The 24,031-nt window shown below is 42.0% G+C and overlaps 1 protein-coding gene across 1 annotated transcript in view; it reads right to left on the bottom strand.

Annotated features, from left to right (window-relative positions):
• The window catches only part of LOC124970276 (guanine nucleotide-binding protein subunit alpha-12), a 90,387-nt gene extending 71,453 nt beyond the window's left edge, over positions 1-18,934 (bottom strand). Inside the window, exon 1 of the mRNA XM_047533518.1 lies at positions 18,514-18,934. Coding sequence (XP_047389474.1) covers positions 18,514-18,816 — 303 coding nt within the window. The 5' untranslated portion in view covers positions 18,817-18,934. The remainder of the gene's footprint in view (positions 1-18,513) is intronic.
• Positions 18,935-24,031: the final 5,097 nt, after the last annotated feature.

Below are 24,031 nucleotides of genomic sequence, written 5' to 3' on the forward strand. Positions count from 1 at the left end.
ATGCAATTCCAATTAAAATCCCAATGACATTCCTCATAGAAATAGAGAAAGCAATCATGAACTTCATCTGGAAGAACAAGAGACCTCAAATAGCCAAAACAATCCTGAATAGAAAAAGTGAAACAGGAGGTATCACAATACCAGACATTAAACTATATACTACAGAGCAATAGTAACAAAAACAGCATGGTATTGGCACCAAAACAGACAGGCAGACCAATGGTACAGAATAGAAGACACAGAGACAAAACCACATAAATATAGTCACCTCATACTAGACAAAGGAGCCAAGAACATACAATGGAGAAAAGATAGCCTGTTCAACAAATGGTGCTGGTAAAACTGGAAATCCAAATGCAGTAAAATGAAATTAAACCTCTATCTCTCACCCTGCACAAAACTCAACTCAAAATGTACCGAAGACATAGGAATTAGACCAGAGACCCTGAACCTAATAGAAGACAAAGTAGGCCCAAATCTTCATCTTGTTGGCTTAGGATCAGACTTCCTCAACAAGACTCCCAAAGCACAAGAAATCAAAGAAAGAATCTATAAATGGGATGGATTTAAACTAAAAAGCTTTTTCTCAGCAAAGGATACACTCAAGAATGTGAAAAGAGCCTAGAGAGTGGGAGAAAATCTTTTCCACACGCACTTCAAATAGAGCACTAATCTCCAAAATTTATAAAGAACTTACAAAACTTTACACCGAAAATACAAAGAACCCAATCAATAAATGGGCCAAGGAACTGGACAGACACTTTACAGAAGAAGATATACAGGTGATTAATAAATATATGAAAAAGTGCTCAACATCTCTAGTAATTAGAGAAATGCAAATTAAAACAACTCTAAGATTTCATCTTACTCCAATTAGAATGGCTATTATCAAGAACAGAAACAATAATAGATGTTGGCATGAATGTGGGGAAAAAGGGACACTTTTATATTGCTGGTGGAGTTGCAAATTGGTGCCACCACTCTGGAAAGCAGTATGGAGAATCCTCGGAAAACTTGGAATGGATCTACCTTTTGACCCAGTTATACCACTCCTCAGTTTATACCCAAAGAACCTAAAATCAGCAAACTACAGTAACACAGTCACATCAATATTTATAGCAGCTCGGTTCACAATAGCTAGATTGTGGAACCAACCTAGATGCCCTTCAACAGATGAATGGATAAAGAAACTCTGGTAGATATACACAATGGAATACTATTCAGTCATAAAGAAGAATAATATTATGGCATTTGCAGATAAGTGGATGGAATTGGAGAATATCATGCTAAGCGAAATAAGCCAATCCTAAAAAAACAGAGGTCGAATGTTTTCCCTGATAAATGGAGAATGATATATAATGGGGGTCGGGGGGTGGGAATGAGAGAAGAATGGGGGAACTTTAGAATATGCAGAAGGAAATGAGAGGGAGGTGGGTATGAAAAATGGTGGAATGAGACAGACATCATTACCCTATGCACATATATGATTACACAAATGGTATGAATCTACATCATGTACAACCATAGAAATGAAATGATGTACCCCATTTGTGTACAATGAATCAAAATGCAGTCTGTAAAAAATTAAAAGTTAAATAAAAAAAAAGTAGAAATGACCCAGATGTCCATTAACTGATAAATGGATAAGCAAAATAGTATACCTGTACAAGAGAATATTATTCAGTCATAAAAGGAATGAAGTACTGATACATGCTGCAAGGCATTAAGAACCCTGAACACATTATGCTTAAAAGCACAGAAAGACAAGCCAGAGACCGGGAGAAAATATCTGCCAACATATATCATGTATCTAAAATACACAAAGAACTCTCAAAATTCAATGATAAAAAAATGGACAAAAGATTTGAACAGACACCTTGCCAAAGACATACAAATGGCAAATAAACCTAGGAAAAGATGTTCAGCACCATGTATCAGTGGGTATTGCAAAGTAAAGGACCACCTCGGGATACTACTACACACCTACTGGAATAGTTAAAACTCAAAAGATTGACAATGTCAAATGCCTGTGAGAGCGTGCAGCAAGAGGAATGCTCATCCACTGCTGCTGGGAAAGCAAAATTTGGCAGTTTCTTATAAAACTAAACATTCTCTTACCTTGTGATTCAGCAGTAATGCTTACTGCTTCAAATAAGCTGAAAACAAGTCTATTCCAAGACTTGCACACAGGTGCTTAGGGAGCTTCATTCATAACTGCCCAAATTTGGAAGCCACCAAAATGTTCCATCAGGTAAAAGAAACAACAAACTGTGATACATCCCACAAAGGTATATGACTCTATAATTTTAAAAAGAGATAAACTCTCAAGCCATGAAAACTCGCAGAGCAACCTTAAAGATAAATTGCTAAGGGAAAGAAGACAATCTGAAAAAGCTACATGTTGTCTGCTTACAACTATGTTATTCTAGAAAAGGTAAAATATGGAGAAAGCAAAAGATCAGGGGTTGCTGAGCTAGGGATGCACATGGCTTTCATGACTGAGGCCCTGGGTTCGATCCCCAGTGCCAACCCCCCTCTAAAAAGAAAAAAAATCCTTAAAAGATGGGTGGTTGCCAAGAGTTGGAGGAAGGGAGGGATGGACAGGTAGCACGCAGGGGATTTTTAGGGCAGTGAAACTTCTCTGCATGACACTGTAATGGTGGATATATTTGTCTAAACTCACAGAACTGTACAACAGAATGAACCCTGATGTAAACTAGGGACTTCAGTTCATAATAATATGTCAGTGTTGGTTCACTGATGGTAGTTGAAGATGTTCCTAACAGGGGAATCTTGGGCTAGGGAGGGACAGGGGAAATGTGGGAATCGGGCAGGTTACCAAGAATTAAGACAAGTTTCCAATTAAAAAAAAATGCTGAAGATGCTGCGGTCTGCTTGGCAAATATTTACACATTCTGAAAATATTCAAGATTACAAAAATTCTAAAGTAAGATTCAAACCAGAAATTAAGTTACGACACCTACAATTCAAAATGAAAATTTCCGGGTAACTGCAGAGGGATTAACGTGGGGAGAAGAGGCTTTAATCACTAGTGGACAGTTAAATTATATTCCTGGAGATTCATACTATAAAATTGCTATGATCAATGCAGTTTCTAAAATAATGTTTACTGTAGAAAATATATTTTAAAAAACAACATGTCTGTAACTGTAACATAGAAAAAAGTACTTTTTTTCTAGGTGTACTTATCTATATTGTTACAACAGAATGGTAGTATTGGAAGTGTTTTGTACTGGGGTGTGCATCTATGAGAGCAAATGAGTGTGAGCATGTGTTCTTGTGCTTCCAGGTTTTGCACTGTGTTCTCCTTCACCTGTAGCAATTATCACAAGTGCAGAGTTCCCACATCTACTCCTAATGCAGGGAACACTGTGGCAGCTTTCGGAAACAGCACCACTGACACAGTATTCCCGTGTTTTAAGAAGACTGAGCCTAGGTAGTTCACAGGACCACTGTCACCAATTTTCAGACAGGCTGAGGCCACATGTTACAAAGGACAGGTTTCCCTGTTTTCTTATCTGAAACCTGACCCCTGCCTTGCCACTTTCCAGTTACTGTGAACCATGTGTGTGTGTGGGGGGGGTCAACAATTGAGCAGCTGAGCACCAGAAGGCACCCGAGGAGGCAGCTGAGAGAAGGCCTGAGTTGCTCCCAGACCTGCGGCAGGTGCCTGGCCTGCATCTCTCACTCCCGTTACGCGTAGGCACTGGTGAAACGCCAGCAGAAGAAAATCATTCCTGCTCTCGGGACCTCAGCTCAATAGGTGGCCTAAGAGATAAACTTCCCTCTGCCTAAACAGGCCCTTCTTGTGGGTGTACCCACATCAAAACAGCCTGTTCACTGCAGTGCAGGACAAAGGCCATGGCAGTGCCAGCAGAGATGGGCTAAGAGGACAAAAGGCCATCTGCAGCCCCTGGCCCAGATCCAGGTCGCTGCCCGAGGCAAGTACACTCAGAGAGATGAGAGAACTGGCAAAGCCGCCCTTGCTCCCCTCTGTGGGGATGGACCACAGGGCACCAAGCCTCCTCTGGACTCTGACACTAGATCTGTTTCACAGGCGAGTATCCAAAGGAGTCCAGGGTCCTGCAACCTGGCTCTATGCCTGTGGCGACACCAATGGGGAGTGAGATTGGGGCACAACTCCACACACCATTAATTTACTTTTCTGTTGCATCTATTCCTTCCTTCTTATTTTTGACTCATATATGAGATCTATAATGGTGTTATCTGAATTTTCAAAGTATCTCACTTTTATCTCCTGCTATCGTTTTATCGTACCTGGAAGCTTTGGTGTGATAGACTTTATGCTTGTTAATCTTGCATGGTATCAAGCACCTTGGGCAAAACTTCTGTTTCACCGTTTGGCTTTTCGATTGCCTTTTGCATGCTGTTCCCCAACACCACTACTAATTTGGGTACAGTACTTCAGATCTGCCTCTTCATTTCTTTTAAACTTTCTCAAGCTTAGTTCTCTAAATGCTGAGAACCTTTCTCAACAGTTCTCCAGGTCACGCTCCCTGACACCATCTCTACCTATTTTCTTCTCAGGTCAGAGCAGGAATGTGACAGATGTTGCTTTCAATGTGTGTCTGAGGAAGGAACGGCTGAAACCTGGGCTGGGCTGAGTGGATTTTCTTCTGAAGTCCTACTCGGTGTCCAAGGCCTCAATCTCACTCCCTAGCCACTGAGCATGGTTCCGGTCCAGTGCTGGGGAGATGGTGTACTTTCAGCTTCTGCCACGGTCCTTTACTTCCGAGATCCCCCCTAACTTTTCCCTGGGCTTATATTCTAGATCCCTGGGTCTACTTCTCCCCAGATTGGTGGGTGCTAGGGAGAATGCTCAGGAAGTCTGAGGTCAAGAGGTGCCATCTGCCCTAGAATCCTCTCTCTCCATCCTTGGCCGCAGTGTGCATCCTCACATGAGTGTCTTTTCTACTCCTGCCCCCAAGTCTAGAATTAATTTGAAAATCAAAACAAGAGCCAGAGAGATGGCGATCAAAACCCTGGCTTTCTTACTACAGAGCTTGGTTTCAGATGTGCAGCCAAGCAGGCCTGCTCACTAGCCCAGCTGGCAACACAGGTGGGGGCCCCACGGCTGGTGCAGGAAGAAAGGTTACCAAACACTCTTGGAGGCAGGGTCACTCTGAAGAGGGTGCTGACCCCTGTCTGCTCAGTCTCCTCCCAAACACACCAGACTACCAAGTTGCTCCTCCTTCCCTGAGCAGAGAGGCGAAGGGATGGTGAGAGAAGTCAGCAGAATTCCTGCCAGGACCCAGAAGGCCAGGAAGATAAAGACCTCCCTGCCATATCACAGGAGGACCCCGGCCTACCCTGGCAGGGTTACTCCCAGGGTCAAATGCAGTAACAGACAAGGTGCTCCAAAAACTCAGCTCCCTACTCCTCTTGGGCTGGCTGCCTTCTCTGCAGTCTCAGCAGCGCCTGTCTGCACACGGACACTTAACAGGCACTGGGTGACTTGGCTTCCCTGGATGAGTTCCTTTAATGACTCATCTGCTCTAACTAATATGTTCTGGTGGTCCTGGTATGTTTGTTTAAAAATAGTGTCATTACTTTACAGTCATACCAAATATGCACTGATAAGAAGGTAAATGACCAGTTTTCTATTTCCCAATTTTGACCTGCTAATTTCCCAGGAAGTTTCTCGTCTTACTCCACATTACTCTACACTTTTAACACTTCTTGACTTGTATCTATCTCATCAAGTCATCTGAACCCTGGAAAAAACATTTTCTTTGCCCATCCTTAAACTAAAATTATGGAGCTTTATTGTCTTGAAAAAAACACCTAAGTGGCCATAAACATATAACCAGTTACTGGTCACCTTGCATGTGTTAAGAATTGTAGATAAAAATTGAGTACAAGTGATGGGCACAGTGGCACATGCCCCTAATTCCAGCAATTTGGGAAGTTGAGGCAGGAGGACTGCAAGCTTGATGCCAGTTTTGGGTCTTATCAAGACCCTATCTCAAAATAAAAAAATCAAGAGTTGGGGATGTAAGTTCATTGGTAGAATGCCACTGGGTTCAATCCCTGGTACCAAAAATTAATTCATTAATTAGTTTAAAAGTTGAGTACACAGATTAAAAAAAAAACCCTGTTAATGAGGGACAAGGTGGAGCTCAGTGGTAGAGTACTTGCCTAGTATGTGTGAGACCCTGGGTTCCATTTCTAGCACCTCTAAAACAATTTTAAAAAGAAATAAAAATTCTGTTAAGTATAGAAATTGTAAAAACAATGTCTGAAGTGGCTAGTCCCTTTTACCTGTAAAGGAAGCCAGAAATAAAGGTGAGGCTTTAAATAACAACTCCCTTTCCTCCCTTGGTTAATGTCAAGACTTTGACTTGGAACTGTGTGCAGCTTGTCTACAAAGATGAACAATATTTTCCCTTGAAAAATCAATGCAACTCCGTCTCTAGGAGTTCTATCAGTGATGGTGGAGGCGTGTGCACCTTGACCAACACTGAGCACCGAGCTGTCCCGTAGATTCCTCAGCAGTCTGAACCTGGGACTGGCCCAGGACGCTGTGAGCATAGCCCACAGGTAGATTTACAGCCAGGTAAGGGCTCCCCTGCCCTGCCAGTGGTGCAACTAGTGATGCTCTGCCTCCCACCCTGCCCTCCTGCTGTGCTCAACATGTACCTGGGCACTCCTGAACATTCAATCCTAATGTAGACACACACAATTCTTTTCTTCTGTGGTGCTGGAGATAAAACCCAGGTCCTCACCCATTCTAAGCACATGCTCTACCACTAAGCCACATCCCTCTGCCCCAGCTCCAAAAAAAAGGGGAGACAGATCTCACTGTGTTGCCCAGGCTGAACCTGGGGGCTTCAGTGATCCTCCTGCCTCTGCCCCTGAGTAGCTGGGACTACTGGTACCCTATCACACCTGGCTCTTCAAGACAAATACCTTTTTTTTTTTTTTTTTAAATTAAAATCTTTTTTATTTTTACAGACTGCATTTTTTAGTTGTCGATGGACATGATATCTTTATTTATTTATTTTTATGTGGTGCTGAGGATGGAATCCAGTGCCTCGCAGGTGCAAGACAAGTGCTCTGCTACTAAGCTACAGCCCCAGCCCCAAGACAAATATCTTAATTGGCAAAAGAAACATACAGAAAGACTATTGCACAGGTCAGAAACTTATTTACACTCTGCTCATCATTAAAGGACAGTTGATACTATTTGACACAAGCCCATTTGACACAAGAGGAAAGAGGACTCAAATTCATTTTGTTTGAATACAAACAAACAATAATAACTGCAGCATGAAATGAACCAGCATGTCTCTTAAGGGAATTAAGGTCTATTACACTACAGGAGCTTTTCGTGGGTTTGAAGATGACCCTATAATTACATCTCTAGATACGCCTCAAGATTAAATCTTCAGCTGCATTGAAAATGTACCATCCACGACCAACTCTCAACTATGTAACAACAAAATGATTATATGAGCTGTCAACAGAACATCATCCAGCATCAAGCAGCTATGTTCCAAATCTCACAGACAGGTGACTAAAGGCCAAATCCTGCTCCCTGACATGATTAGTTATAATGTAAACTTGGAAACTGGAGGGCAAGACCAATCATTTAGGTCTCTGAATCTTGACAATGGCCAGAGGGGTGAGGCTAGATTTCTCTCAACTAATGGAAAAAGATGCCTTTGGGTTTTGGCATTACAAAAGTACCAACCACGTGTTTCCCAGGGTAAGAGTAAATTTGCTTACTTAAATATAGTTTTCCAACAAGGCAATAAAAACTCAACTGTGCTCCAGACCCCAGAAGCAGCTTTATGCTGATGCTCTCATGCAATCCACTGCAGTCCCAACCCCCAAGAGGTACTTCCTGAGCCCAGGAAACACAGACTCTTGCAGGCCAGGAGTTTCAAAGTCCTTAAAAATACAAATCAGCAGCCGGGCCTGGTGGCACACATCTGTAATCCCAGCAGCTCAGGAGACTGAGGCAGGAGGATGGCAAGTTCAAAGCCAGTCTCAGCAACTTAGTGAGGCCCTAAGCAACTCAGTGAGACCCTGTCTCTAAACAAAATATAATAAAGGGCTGAGGATGTGGCTCAGTGGTTAAGCAACTCTGGGTTCAATTCTTGGGACAAAAAAAAAAAAAAAAAAATCACCAATGTTGGCTTCTTCAGAGTTCTAAACACAACAAAATTCTAAAAAAAAATGAAACTTCCAAAAAATTAACATAATCTTAACTATGCTACAAAAAATTCTACTAAAACTTCCTAGACCACTTGTAGACCCAATCTTGGGATTTAGGGCATTTAGAAAACACCTTGGAACTAGGTGCACATGCATGAATTTTCCAGGGAACAAGCCTACAGCTTTCAGTTTGAATGTGATGAACACAGAGTATGTCACAATGCACCACAATCTGACCACATGCTTAGACTAGGAAATTCCAGTCAGTTCCTGTGCTGATTCTTCTTTAAAATTGCTTCCCGTTAGAGTTTTCTTCATTGATATCTGGGTGTGGTGGTACACATACATAATCCCAACAACTTGGGAGGCTGAGGCAGGAGGATCTCAAGTTCGAGGTTAGCCTGGGCAACTTATCGAGACCTTGTTCCAAAATAAAAAATAAAAAGGACTGAAGGTATAGCTCAGTGGTAAAGCACCCATGGGTTCAATCCCCAGCACCTCCCCAATAAATAATTAAATAAATAAAAATTAAGAACAACAAAACCACTTTCATTGGCAGATTTGTGTAGCACTGAGAGGGTCTCACTTGTGAGTCGTCTTATACCTGCTGAAATCTTATAGAGCCTCCCAAAGCCAGCTCAAATCACACTTCCTGGACAAGGCCTTTCAGATTCCTCAGCCAGAATTAATCTTCCCTGTTCTCCCACTGACTCACTTCTCTACTTCCACAGTGGTGCTTACAGGGCATACATTCACACTCTACATTAAACATACTTGTGCAACTGTCTCTCCAGTTCAACAGATAAGGGTTGAGAACAGGCACTTTTCATTGACCACCTTACCTCCACTAGCGCCTAGTACAAGGCCTTGCATATTCTGTTGAATTTAATTCTTTCACTTCAGTGTCAACAGTATCAACAACTCTGTCAATTCTTTTGTTTCAGAGACTCCCACTCAAATAATCTAATCTCCAAGAAGTTTCTAAAATCAGCAATATATACACACATGAGGGAGGTCTATGTTGGAGTGGTTAGAAGACACTAGTGCAATAATGTGCATGGTATTATGAACATTCTAGTTTATGTAACAAAAGACTTCAGTTTATTCACTTCTAACTGAATAAGAAATTCAGTCATTAAACATATTCTTGAGCCAGGGGCAGAGATGTACACCTAAAATCCCAGCTGTGCAGAAGACTGAGGCAGGAGGATCACAAATTTGAGGCCACCCTGGCAACTCAGTGAGGCTCTGTCTCCAAATAAAATAAAAAGGCGTGGGGATGTGGCTCAGAGGTAGAGAGCACTTGCCTCACATGCATAAGGCCTTGGGTTCAATTCCTGCGCTGCAAAAAAATAATAAAATAAAGAAAAGAAAAGAAAAGAGACCCTCTTGCAATTCAGGACATCACACACAGATGAGGCTGTGGAACCTGTATAAATCAAATCCACAGTGGGTTTGAGCTTCTGCCAGGTGAAGGTACACTTTATCAGCAGAGGCGTTATCACGCAAACTCCAAATACCAAACACACAAACTTTAAGGAAAGCCCAGTAAGGAAGTGAGAGAGTTTCATCTTTAAGATTATAAAAGAATGAACCAGTCTTACTGGAATTATTTATAGCAAGTCAAAGCAAATAGTAGATTCACATAATTAGCTGCAGAGGATGGTTGGAGGTAATGAAGTCAAAGAAATCATATACTCAAATTCAGGCACACCTATGATCAAGAAGGAAGCGCCCCACACCTAGAATTAAAGGATCAGGGTGATAAGACTGCTGTTCCATCAAGATGGAGGATCTCCACCCCTAAAAACCCTGGATATAACACAAGAGGTCATGGGGCATGGCGGCACATGCCTGTAACCCCAGCTACCTAAGAGGCTGAGGTAGAAGGATCACAAATTCAAGACCAGCTTCAGCAACATAGCAATACCATGTCTCAAAATTTAAAATTAAATTAAATAGCTGGGCAGAGCACCCGATTCAATTTCTGACACTGTGAAACACAGTATCAAGAAAACACAATAAGCAAATGTGGGAAAGAAGGTGTGCTGCCTAGGGACCTCAGGACTCGAAGGACATGGTGGTGAGTTCCCTGGGTATCCTGCTACCTCCTACCCACACAGGTCAGGTGCTGCAGAAGTCCAGCTGGAAGAGACAGAGAGCACAGGAAAAAAGAACCCCAAGATGAGCCAGTTCCTGGCCAATGCACTTGGAGAAGGGTGGGCTTACAGCAGGAGAACCTTTGGCAATGCCCACTATTATGGTTTGGATGTGAGGTGTCTCCCAAATGCTCACATGTGAGACAAGCAAGAAGGTTCATTGGAGAAATGATTGGGTTGTAAATCTTAACCCAATCAGTGAATTAACCCCTTGATAGGGATGAACTAAGGGGTAACTGAAGTGGGGTGTGGCTGGAGGAGGTGGGAATTGGGGTGTGGCTCTGGGGTATATATTAGTATCTGGCAAGTGGAGACCTCTCTCTGTCTCCTGATCATCACATGAGCTGCCTCCCTCTGCCACACTCTTGAGGAATGGAGCCTGCTGTCTATGGACTGAGACCTCTGAAACTGAGCCCCCAAATCAACTTTTCCTCTTCTACAATTGTGCTGGTTGGGTCTCTCAGTCACAGCAGCAAAAAAGCTGACCAAAACACCGACCTACTCCAGCCCAACACCAACGAAAACCACACATGGCACTCACCGAGGTTTCAGCAAGATTGAGAAGCAAGTTGATTTTCCATCACCTTCCTGTTCTGAGGAACCAGGTGGCACTCCCAAGTGGCCCAGCAGGTAGTGGTGGCAGGCCAAGCAGGACTCTAACTCCCACCCTCTGCCTGGAAAAGCATGGGGCACTCCAATTCCCCCACAAGAATAGTAACAGCAGGGCCTGGGGTTGATGGGGGGGACTGAACCTTGGCCTTAACAAAGGACCCTAACCCAATGATATAGGAAGTGGCAGGAGGCTGATACTACAATCCACTCAAGAAGGCAATGGTCTTGGTGACTTGGAGGTCAATAACCAAAGAGCAAAAAGCACAGTTATCAGTTCCAGGAGGAGAGAAAATCAGTGGGACTGAGAAAGTATTTGAAGAAATAATACCTGAAAACTCCCCTATATTTGGCAAAACACATAAAGGCACAGATTCAATAAATTGTGAAATCCCCAAATATAATAATCCGAAAGAAACCTATGCCAAGATAAACCATAATCAAACTTCTGGAGACTACAGATGATGGTAAAATCTTAAAAGCAACCAGAGAACAAAAAAGCATTAATTTACAGAGAGACACCAACTCAAAAGACAACATCTTTTCATCTGAAACTGTGGAGGCACACTCCTTAACTACTAGAAGAACTGACAACTACAGCTGGCAAAAAAATGTTCCTTAAGAATGAAGGGGAGTGGGGCTGGGGTTGCGGTTCAGTAGTGGAGCACTTGCCTAGCATGTGTGAAGCACTGGGTTTAATTCTCAGCACCACATATAAATAAATAAAAAGAGTCCATGGACAACTAAAATTAAAAAAAAAAAAAAAGAACGAAGGGGAAATAAAGACATTCTTGGATGAAAGAAAGCTAGGAGAATCTGTTGCAAGCACTTATCCTTAAAAAACAGCTAGCAGGAGTTCTCTAAACAGAAAGGGAATGAGAACAGAAGGCTCTGAACTTCAGACAGGAAAGAGGACCATCAGAAGAGTAAGCAGAGGGCAGATGTAACAGGTAAGTCGAGGACATTAGGAATGCCCCACTTCTTGTGAGTTTCTTAAATCACATTTGATGACTGAAATAAACCTGCCTGATGTGCTTGGTCTAATAAGAAATCGAAGACATTTATATTTAAAAAGTGGAGAGGGTAAAGTAAACTCAATGGAAACTTATTGTGGTAAAATACCCTTGTCAGTAGACTTGGGTAAGTTATCTATGTATATTGTAAACCTAGAACTACCAAGAAATTGATTCAAAATGTGATACTCAAAAGTTAATCAACATGGAATCCCAAAATATGTTCAGATAATCCATAAAAAGATAAAAACAGGACAACAACAATAAAAAAAATTCCAAAGAACAGAAGTTCACTGGATTAGACAAAGGGGAATGAAGGGAAGGGGAGGATGGGAATAGGAAAGCCAGCAGAATGAATCGGACATCACTTTCCTATGTTCACATATGAATACACGACCAGTGTAACTCCACATCACATACAACCACAAGAATGGGAAGTTATACTCCACGTATGTATAATGTCAAAATACATTCTACTGTCATGTGTAACTAAAAATAACAAATTAAAAAACTTTTCAAAAACCCAAAAGGACAAATTATTCCCTAACACATCAATAATAACCTTACCTTAAATGCAAATTATCTAAATATTCAAACTAATTAAAATTGGCAGAGTGAATTAAAAAAAAAACTACACAAAACTCACTTCACAACATGGGTAGGTTAGAAGAATGGAAAAACCAGACACCATGAAAGCATTAATAAAAATAGACATGGTTATGGAAAATGACTGATAAAGACACTTTGAACACAAAGATGGAATCTTGACTTACTACGCTTTGACTTTTTTGACTTTATCATGGTGCAAAAGCCATCCACATTCTACAGAAACCTATTTCAAAATCTGACTTTTGATCTCCTCAGGGCTAGCAGAATGCAGTAAGACACTTGGGATACTGGACAGTGCAGCAAGTGGCAGCTCCAGCTCAGCCTTGCACTGTCCTCAGGGCTAAAAACCAAGTGTGAAAGCATGCTGTTTTCCAAGCTAGGATGTTCAGTAGGTTAGGTGTATATTAAATGCATTTTTTGACTTATAATAGTTTCAATTTACACAGTTGCAAATTGATGGGATGATAATCACATTGTAAGTTAAGGGACATCTGTAAAGAAAGGGAGGGACATTACACAATGGCAAAGGCTCAATCTATCAGGTAGATAATCATCTTAATTGTTTATATACCACACAACAGAAACTGAAAATATATGAAGTAAACACTGACAGAACTACAGAAGAAACTGGAAACTTTAATACCCCACCTTCGGCAAGTGATAGGACTACTTAACAGGATTTCATCAAGGACACAGAATCAACAGCAGTGTTAACCAGCAGCCTCAACTGACATATGTAGAACACTCCAACAAACAAAAGAATACATATTTTTTTCTCCCAAGTGCCTATAGAATATTTGCCAATATAGGGCCACAAAATATATGACACATAGACCACATTCTGGGCCATAAAAGTAATCTTGACAAATTTCAAAGAATTGAATTATACAAGGTGTGTTCTCTGAACATAATAAGGTCAAACTAGAAATTAGTAACAGAAAAATAATAGGAAAATCTCTAAACATTTGTAAACTATAGCACACTTATATATAATCCATGGGTCAAAGAAGACATTTCAAAAGAAATAAAATACCCATGAAACTGAATAAAAATGGAAATAGAACATTCAAAATTTGTGGATACACAATAGCTGTGCTGAGAGGGGAAATTAGAGCACTTAAAATGTTTATATATAGAAAAGAAAAAAGATCTCAATAAGTTATTTAAGTCTCTACCTCAAGAAACTGGGGGAGGAGAACAAATTAAATTCAAGGTAAATGGACAAAAGAAGCAAAGAATAGAAATAAATTGAATTGGAAACAGGAAAATGAAAGGGGGTAAAAAAAAATTAATGGAATTAAAAGCTGGTTCTTTATGGTTAGAGGGAAAAAAATCAATAGACTGGTAAACCTCTATGAAGACTGATAAAAATACAGAAAGCAAAAATCATCAACAACAGATCAGAAACAGAAGGTAATCAATTTCATCACTCTTACTCAACATAATACTGGAAGTTCTAGCCTTTGCAGTAAGGCAAGAAAAATAAATAAAATTCATACCTATTGAGGAAGAAGAAATAAAACTCTCTACTTGTAGCTAATAAGCTAACATAAGGGTCTATATAAAAGGTCGCAAGGAATCCACAGGAAAGCTCTTCTGATGTTATATTCAGCAAGGTCGTGGAATACAAGATTAAGACATAAAAATCAATCACATTGTTTTCATTAACAATGAGCATATGAAAACTGAAAGTAAGGGAACAATCTCACAGTTGCTTTAAAGAAAATTAAATACTTAGGTGTAAAATTAATAAAACATGCATAAGATATATATGCTGCAAACTGGAAAAGGCTGATGAAAGAAATCAAAGACTTAAATAAATGAAGACATACCATGTTCAGGGATTAGAAGACTCAATTTAGCAAAGGCATCAACTTTCTCCCAGTTGATCTATAAATTTTATTAAAAAGCTATCAACATCCCAACAAAGTTTTAAAAAATATACATAGACAAAGCTAATTTCTAAAATTGTTGTGGAAAAAAAGGCACAGGCCCTGAAATAAACTAATCTTGAAAAAGACAAAGTAGGAGAAATCACCATATCTGATATTAAAGTTCAATTATGTAGTAAGCAACATAATGTGATAGTAGCATGAGGAAAGACATACAGATTAGTGGAACAGAAAGGAGAACTCAGAAATGGACCTACATAAACATACCCGCCTGGTTTTTGACAAATGTACAAAAAAACAATTCAATGGAAGGATGGCCTTTTCAACAAATGGTACTTGAATACCTGAATATTCACGGGCAAAAATAATGAACTTTGATCTAAATCTCATACTTCACACAAAAATTAACTCAAAATAGATCACATACTTAAATGTAATACATGAAACAATAAAACTTTTAGAAAAAATGGAAAATCTTTGAGATCAAAGGCTATGCAGAATTCTTAGACCATGTCAAAAGCATGATCTATCAAAGAAAAACACTGGTAAACTGGATCTCTTTGAAAACAAAAACTTTGCTCTACAAAAGTCCCCATTAAAGAAATGAAATGCCAGGCCATAGACTGAAAGAAAATAAGTATAATCCACATATATAACAAAGAACTAGTATCTAGAATATATATAGAATTCCCTAAACTCAACAATAAAAAACAAACAACCTAAGTAGCAAATGGGCAAAAGTAGAGAAACATTATCCTAAAGAGGATAAATGAATGGCAAATAAACACATGAAAAGATGTTCGGCATCATTAACCATTAGAGAAATGCAAATTAAAACTATAAGAAGATATCATTACACACCTATCAAAATGACTGAAATAAAAAATAGTGACACCAAAGATGCAGAGAAACTGGTACTCTTACACACTGATGACAGCAATGTAAACTAGCACACCATTTGGGAAATAAACTGGTAATTTCTTATAAAACTAAACATGCAACTACTTATATGAGCCAGTAATCACACTCATGGGCATTTATCCCAGATAAATGAAAACTAATGTAGATATAAAAGTATGTACATGAATGTTTAAAGATTTATTTGTAATGGAAAGAAACTGGAAACAACCCAGACATCCTTCAATAGAAGAATAGTTAAATGATGAACTACTCAGCAATTAAAAGGCAGGAACTATAGATACACGCAACCACTTGCACTGATTCTCCAAGGGAATTATGCTGAGTGATAAAGGCCAATTCTAAAATATCACACTCTGCAAGATTCCATTTATATAATATTCTTCCAATGACAAAATTATAGAACTCAAGAATATATCAATCACTGACAAGGTTTGGGAGGGAAGGATCGAGAAGGAGATTGCAAAAGTGCAACTAGAGAGATCCTTTTGGTGATGGAACTGTTTCTCTGTCCTGCCCGAATCATTGTCAATATCCTGGTTGTAGGCTGTATTAAAGTTATGACATATTACCATTGAGCAAAAGTGGGTAGAGGTTATATGGGATCTCTGTGTTATTCTTACAACTGCACAGGACTCTGATTATTACAAAATTAAAAGTTTAATTAAAAAAGCCCAGGTTTGGTTTCCAGCTCTGCCATCTACTAATTAGGTAGGTGACCCTGAGATTTTAAACTCTATCCTCAATTTCCTTATTGGCTAAATGCGACAATACCATTTGGAGTGTTAGGAAAATTAAATGTCATACATGAAAGGGTCTGGCACAATATGCGTAGCACATATTGCTTTAGCCTGTTAACACTAAATCTCTATGTAAATATTATTCTAAACAGTATCATTCAAATCCACAGCTGAAGCCACTACAAAGCAATTTATTTAAATAGTCCCTTTCCAGGGCTGGGGCTGTAGCTCAGTGGCAAAGCACTTGCCTAGCATGTGTGAGGCACTGAGTTTGATCCTCAGCATTGCATAAAAATAAATAAATTAAATAAAGGCAAGCTGTCCATCTACAACTACAAAAACTTTTTTTTTTTTAAAAAGTTTTTTTCCAAAGTTATTTTGACCAAATAAAAATGGGAATGGGGAAAAGATTTTTTGTTTTTGCTTCAAATTAAAAGACGAATTTCTAACTAGTTATTGAAATCCTCACAATGGATAAAGTGAGTTTCAAATGGAACTACAATTAGTCAAAAGTTGGGAAGGAAAATTGAATACTAGTTAACAAACCTTATTTCTGTTGATAAGGAAGTCAGTAAGTTAATGTTTATATGCATTAGAAAAAGGGAAAACTGAGTTTTCTAAAATGTGCTTCATGCACCAATTTAGATTTGAGATCTATGTTTCTAAATATTTTTTCTGCATTCTGAATTAAAGAAACTGGGTGACAGTGAGCCAGTCAAATCTGCCTGGTTCTGAGGTCCAGGAAAGCAGCAAAAATAAAACCAGTCTTTTGACAGAGAAGTTAGAGAGCAGGCCCCAAGAGATGGTCAAGTGCACTTTACCCCAGAAGATGAGGCGGTTTGTGAAGCACACAATTGAACTCCAGTGAGCTGCACTGGGCACCTCCTCTTTAAAGTTCATCAAGTGTTTGGCCAGAGCCCTGACTGAGTGGCTTTTGAAAGAGGTGAAAAGGAAAGGGATGTTTTATCATTCAAATTATTTTCTTCCCATCACAATCCCAAATGAGCTATTTGTGTTGAAATGAAATATTTTCGTAACAAAAATGTAAAGCAGGAATACTGGTGTGGAATTCTGGGGCTCAAGATCCCCAGCACAACTGCCTGAGCTTCCTCCTGGTGGAAGTGAAAGAAATGTCCCAGATGGGTTTCTACTGCCCCTTTGCTAAATTTAAAATCCCTCAGGCACCATAAAATTGAGTCTCCAGGCAGGTTTTCTTGTAGATAAAGGTCTCTACACCTCTGCTTGGAGACAATGTTCCTCAGACCTGTAACTTGGCTTCCCCCAAATGGACTTGGGAAAAGTGAGGAGTGGGGTATGAAAAGTGTAGATAAGAAACTCAAAAAGGAAATGACCCAATCTAGGTGCAGGGCTGACTCTCTCCTCTGCCCTCCTCATCAGTTTTCTCCAGATTTCCTTTCTTTGGGGCCTTTTGCACAAGCGCACAGTATCGACACTGGAAAGGAGACTGTCAATTCTGTTTCTTTCACAAAGCAAAGACATAAGGGAGCAAGACACATCACAGTGTAAGGATTTTATTTGTATCCTATTCAAACAAGTAAAACAATAATGCAACAATGGAAGAAATCTGGACACTGGATATTGGGCGACATTAGGGAGTTACTACTTTTACTAATAACCTTTTTCACCAATGGTAATGTGGTTATGTTTTGAAAACGAGGACTTTATCTTTCAGTGATCTATGTTTTCTAAGGCAACTATACAACGACTGAGATTTGCTTGGAGATCATGGGGGCATAGGTGAACAGGGCTGGCCTGGACATGATGGCTCTTGAAGCTGAGAGGTGTACATTACAGTTCCTTCTATTATTTTCGCTATTTTTGTATATGCTTGAAATTTTCCTACTATAAAGTTTGAAACTTAAGATTGGTGGCTGGTTCTCCTCCAGACCTCTCTACTCTCCGGGGCTTGTTGCTTGGCAGGGCAACTTCGGCTCCCTCACTCTGGGAAGCTGCAGGGGAAACCCGGGGCGCCACTCTGCCAGGGTATGCACAGGGGGATCTTTCTCCAGCACCAAGCGCCCCTCTGACCCCAAGTCCCAAGAAGTTGGCCAGCTCCTACTCACAGGGTCCCCAAGCACTGGGGAAGGGGCAAAGCCACCAGGCCTACGGGGGCCAGGGGGCGTGCGGGACAGCCCCAGGTGACCCAGGCTCGCGGCCCCCGAAGCTGCCCCCTCGACACCGCGCAGGGGCACCTGGTCAAAGGAGCAGTGGACAATGCTGCGAGCAAGGCGGCGACGCAGAGCGGGGGACAAAGCGCGCGGCCGTGGTCCCAGCTCGCGCGCGACGGGCCACCGCTATCAGCTCCCACCTGGACACAGGTGTGCGGGCGGGGCGGGGCGGGCCCGCTCACCTTGAGGATGTTGTCGAAGATGGTGTCACGGAACTCCAGCAGAGCCTTCTGGTCGAATTCGCGGCCGTGGATGATGCGCATCTGCTTGAGGAAGGTGGACTTGCCGCTCTCGCCGGCGCCCAGCAGCAGGATCTTGACCAGGCGCCGCACGGCGCGCCGCTCGCGGGCCAGCAGCGCGTCGATGTCGCGGCTGCGCCTCCGGGCCTCGCGCTCCGCGTCGCGCGCCGCGCCCGCCCTGCGCTCGCGGGCCCCGGCCTCCGCCGGCAGCAGGCAGCGGCTGAGGGTGCGCACCACCCCGGACATGGCCCCTCAGGCCGCGGCCGCGCCCCGCCGGGGCCCGCGCGCCATGGACGCCCGCGGCGCGCGCAGGCCGGGCCAGGCGCCGCCCGCCGCTCCCCAGGCCGCTCCGCCGCCGCCGCCCGAGGCCCGCACTCGCCCGGCCGCCGCTCAGCCCGGCTGCGGGGCGGGGCGGCCGCGACGGGCGGGCGGTGCCGCGCGAGGCTCGCGGATTGGGCGGGTGGCTGTCCGTCCGGCGGAACCCGCCCTCCGATTGGTCTGACTCGCACCGGGAGGACGGACGCCCCTGTCGCCCTCGGGGCGGGGCCGGCTCCGAAGAAGGCGGGATCTTTGGGGTGGAGGCGCTTCTCATTGGGCTTGCGAGCGAGGTTCTTTCTTTCAGAATGAAAGGGAGGCGGGGTCGTTGGGGAGGTGGAGCGGTCGTCCTCCATGGCCAATTATAATTGCTCTGAGGATACGTCAATCATAGTGAATGGGCTTGGTATTGGGAGTTTCGCGGAATGGGGCGTGACCAGAAGTGCCAGGTGTACAGAAAGAGTCTCCCTTGGTTCCCAGGTTGGGTCTGCCCCCGAGACGAGGATCTTAGTGGAGCTAACTGGGACGTGGCTCGAAAGTTGGAAAATACCGATAGGAGGTCCAGCTGCTCTTGCTATATTTAGGGAGAAAGCTGTTTCCAAACCATCTTTTCCCCAGAAACACTGGAGAGGGATAGGCCATAAACTTCAAATACATCTTTGCTAGTTCAACGGGCCTCCTGGCGACTTTCGAAAAGCTGTCTAATCACCATAATCTTCTGAAACTCCCCGGAAAAGTCTTATATAGCATAGTGATCGAAAGAATGGGGCATGGATTTGCTGAGCCTGTGAGTTAAAACCTATACTCACCCAAGTTACTGGTTATACTGGTTGAGTAACCTTTTAAGCGACTTTTTTGATATTTTGTTCTTAGCAAGTACCTCCAATAGTTGTGAAAATTCAAACCGAGAACATGAACTATGTCAGCTGATCTTATTAGATTCCTTATGGTCCCCAGATCTACTGAATCATCCCTTAAGATGTTCAGGTGATTGGTTAGATTTGGAAACTGTCTTAAAGATTATTCTGTCACCGACGCCTTTCCACTGCTTCCAGGTGAATACAATGAAAAGTAGCAGAAAAACAGCTGACCCATGGTCACACAAGGGCAGGCTGGAATTCTGTTCTTTTAGTACATCTGTCTGCTTCTAATTAGAGATGGATATGGTCAATAGGGGAAAAAAAATGATTAGTGAATGTGATTCCATTAAATTCTATGAATAATTTTTGCATAATTCATTTTTTCATCAAGAAACGTATACATTCATTAGGGAGCCAGACTGCTCAAATTACTGGGCACAGTGGAGTGTAAAGGAATCCCTATCTTCTGCCACAGAACCATGGATATTCAATATTTAACTTTGAGATCTAAACTCTCGGAGGACCTTAAATTGCCATTATTTATAGCATTTGTCACTTGCTACAAATGCTATAAATCATGGCATGAATTTGTATTCTGTATCGGTCAACAGTGTCCAGTAAAACACTGTGGATAAAATTCATATTATCTTTGAAAAATGATTTAAAAGGAAATCTTGTTTTCTTTGTGAAAATTGTCTCCCACAAAAAGCCAACACCACTATTACAACAGAAGGGAAGAGAAAGTGGAGGCCTAAGAAAGCAATTTTCAAACACAGAAAATAGGGAAATTTCAAAGAGGGACTGGCGATATTCAAATCAGAGTTCATGGCATATTCAGTTAAAAAAATGAATAAGTAATTCGCAAAACAGAATCATCAAGTGCTTCAGACAACATGGACAAATAACTTTATATCTTTATAAATAGCTTGATGCCTATGTTTATATAATCATTAAATATTTTAAAGGGTCACTTATATTTTTTAGTGAAACATTATGACATTTTATGGGAGAAATTATATGCTGTCAGTGGTATCTAATTTGGGAATTTGATGAGGTCCCTGGACATATCCTTTGCATTGTCAAGGGGCTAAAGTGCTTCAAATAAACAAGCTTATCTGTGTAGTCAATAATAATCTCTTAATTATCCCTTACATTTATATGGCACGCTATAATTTTCAAAGTGCTTCCACGTACATGATCTCATCTGTCCTTTCCACACTGCTGGGAGGGAGGCCGGTCAGAGGCAACTGTGTAGAAGAATCTGAGTCCAAGGCAGCTATCATTGCTCACCAGGGGAAGTCTGCTGGTAATTGCAGGACCTGGATGGGACCGAACTCAGGATGTTCTCCACATACAATGGAGTTGGAGGAAAGTATGAGAGCTCTGGAGCCTGGTTCTACCACCCAGTGCTATGTGACTGTGAATGAGTCGTTTAACACCTCTGAGGCTTAGTTTCCTTATCCTGTAAAGTCAGGATCAAAATAAAACCTTGATAAGTATTAAATAAGCTAGGCCACGAGACTGGGGATGTAGCTTAGTGGTGTGTCCCTATTGCACATGAGACCATGGGTTCAATCCCCAGCACAAAACAAAACAAGAATCACGCATGAGTCTGTGGTCCCAGTTATTTGGGAGATTGAGGCAGAAATGTCACTTGAGTCCAGGAATTTAAGACCAATCTGCAACATAGTGAGATTCCATTGCTTTAGTAAAAAAGAAGGAGGAGGAGGAGGAGGAAATGGTTTAGTTAAATTAAGGCACATTCATATAAATGCAATAATATGAAGTTCCTAAAAGACAGATTTGCAAACAGATGGCCCACAGACATGCTGACTGTCTTAGGCCACCATGTGTTTAAAAATTGGTAGAGGGGTGGGAAGGATACTCTGAATGCTCCTCCCAATTTGTGTTCAGTTCCACCTCCTAAGCTAAGGAGCATCCAGCAGGGACTGGAACATATATGTGAAACAGTGGGCTCATCTGGAATTTCTAGAAAGGGAGCAGCCACAGGGTGCTCTCCAACTGGGTGGAAGCGAGTGGGCCCAGATGCCTGGAATTGAGCTGAGTACTCTGGGATTCCCCAGAGGAATAGGATCCCTGGGATCCTATGCATGTAACTCCCTGTGAGGTCCTAGAAGGGTTTTCTGCCCTGGGGAGAATGTGGGAGAGCTACATGGGGCAGGGGAACATTTTCCCCATCTCTGAGCCTGGGAGCTTGCCAACAACTGCAGTTGCTTCAACTGGTGATTATCAGAGGAGCAGCATCTTGCCCGTTACCCCATTTTTCTCCACTGCATGAGAGACATTAAAGGCTTTCCCTGAAAGGCAAAGAGTTATGAGTAAAAAAAAGAAAATAAACTTAAGGGGACCCAGGTACCAGAGAGAAGCAGATAAAATGGAATATTTCCAATAGTGGCAAGAAGAAATTTTGCATCATTATCACCACTATCACCATCGCCACCATCATGACCATCACCACCATCATCACCACTACCACCACTATTACCACCACCATCATCACCATCATTACCACGACTACCTTCATAAGCATCACCATCGCCATACCATCAGCAGCATCACCAACACCACCTGCATCCCCATGGATGCAGAAGTTCATGATCAGCTAGCTCCATCGCTTTGGGGCTTGTGACAGCACAGCCCATCATGGTAGGAGCACATGGGAGAGCAAAACTGTTCACCGCATGGTCTCTGGGAAGTAAGAGGAAGGGGCTTGGGTTCCTGTATCCCCATCAGGGGCATAACCCCAGTGATCTAACTTCCTCCTGCTAGGTACAACTTCTGAAAGATTCCACTGCCACTCAGTAGCACAGGCCAGAGATAACCTTCAACACATGGACCTTTGGGGGATTCTTAACCAAAGCATGGCAACTACCACCACCAACACCACCACCGTCATCACCGTCACCATCATCATCATCACCAACATCACCAGCTCTGTCATCACCACCACCATCATCACCACCTCCATCATCATCACCACCATCATCACCATCACCACCACCACCACCATCATCATCACCACCACCACCATCATCATCATCATCACCACCATCATCACCATCACCACCACCACCACCATCATCATCACCACCACCATCATCATCAACCACCACCACCACTACCAACCACCACCACTATCATCACCCCACCTTAGGAACATTGCTCATGGATTAAAGTGAAAATAGCAAATCATGATTTTTAAAAAATGAACAGAAGAGAGAATGGTAGCCATTGAGAACTACTGAAAACAAAACGAGACACCTAAAATAGAAAGTAAAAGAAATATTTCAAAACTGAGAGGAAAAGTGTGAGGAATGGAAACTGTAAGAGGAAGGATGAGAGAGTTAGAGGAAAGTCCAAGAGCTCTAAGGTGTGAACAGTATTTCCAGAAGGAGGACAGGGAGGAGGAGGAGGGAAGGACACAGGTAAAGAAATAATAAAGTTCCTTTGGCTGATGGTGTAGTGGACCAAACTCAGACCTACCTTTCTGCAGTAACCATTAAAACATGCTACGCGAACAAAGCAAAACTTTAAAAAAGTGTCACTGAGCAGAGCAAGGAAGGTCCTGGGCCAACATCAAAGTGAAAGCAGAAAGTCAAAGAATTGAACTATAAGTTGTGAAACTCCTGTTGCCTGGGGGCTCCTGCTGAAGCCTTTGAATCTGGCCTTCTATCTCCCTGGCTGCGCTGGGGACGTGGGGGACCAGAGGGCAGGAGCAGAGATCATCAAAGACGGAGCCTCTGATGGGCCACTGGATAAGGACCACAGAGGACCATGTATTCAGGGAAAGGATGAAGTAGCCAAATCAACAGTATGTTAGTTTTCATCAACACATTAGTTTGCAAGGAAAGTGAGTGTATTTAAAAATCCCTAAACAGGCAAATAAGACAACATGAATGAAAACAGGCTCAAATACAACCAGCAGAATCACCCCCACGAAAAGCTGGGATACTGAAATTATCAAGGACAGATCACTGCATGACGGTATTTACTACTTCTAAAGAAATAAAAGAGGCTGTTCAAAGTCTCAATAAGAAAGAAGAGAATATAATCAGCGTCTAAAATGTGGGAGAAGAACCAAACAACATCTAAATATGAAAAGAAAACTAAATAGAAACTCAATGGATAGGTTAAAGTGCAGATTAAGACATAAAAGGAAGAGACTGAACTGGATTATAGATCTAAAAAAAATTACCCTGACTCTAACACAGACCTGAGATAAGGAAAGTATGATGAGAGAGGAAAATATCTAAAATATACCTGAG

Source organism: Sciurus carolinensis, chromosome 18 (assembly GCF_902686445.1).
Source record: "Sciurus carolinensis chromosome 18, mSciCar1.2, whole genome shotgun sequence".
In the NCBI taxonomy this organism is placed as follows: domain Eukaryota; kingdom Metazoa; phylum Chordata; class Mammalia; order Rodentia; family Sciuridae; genus Sciurus; species Sciurus carolinensis.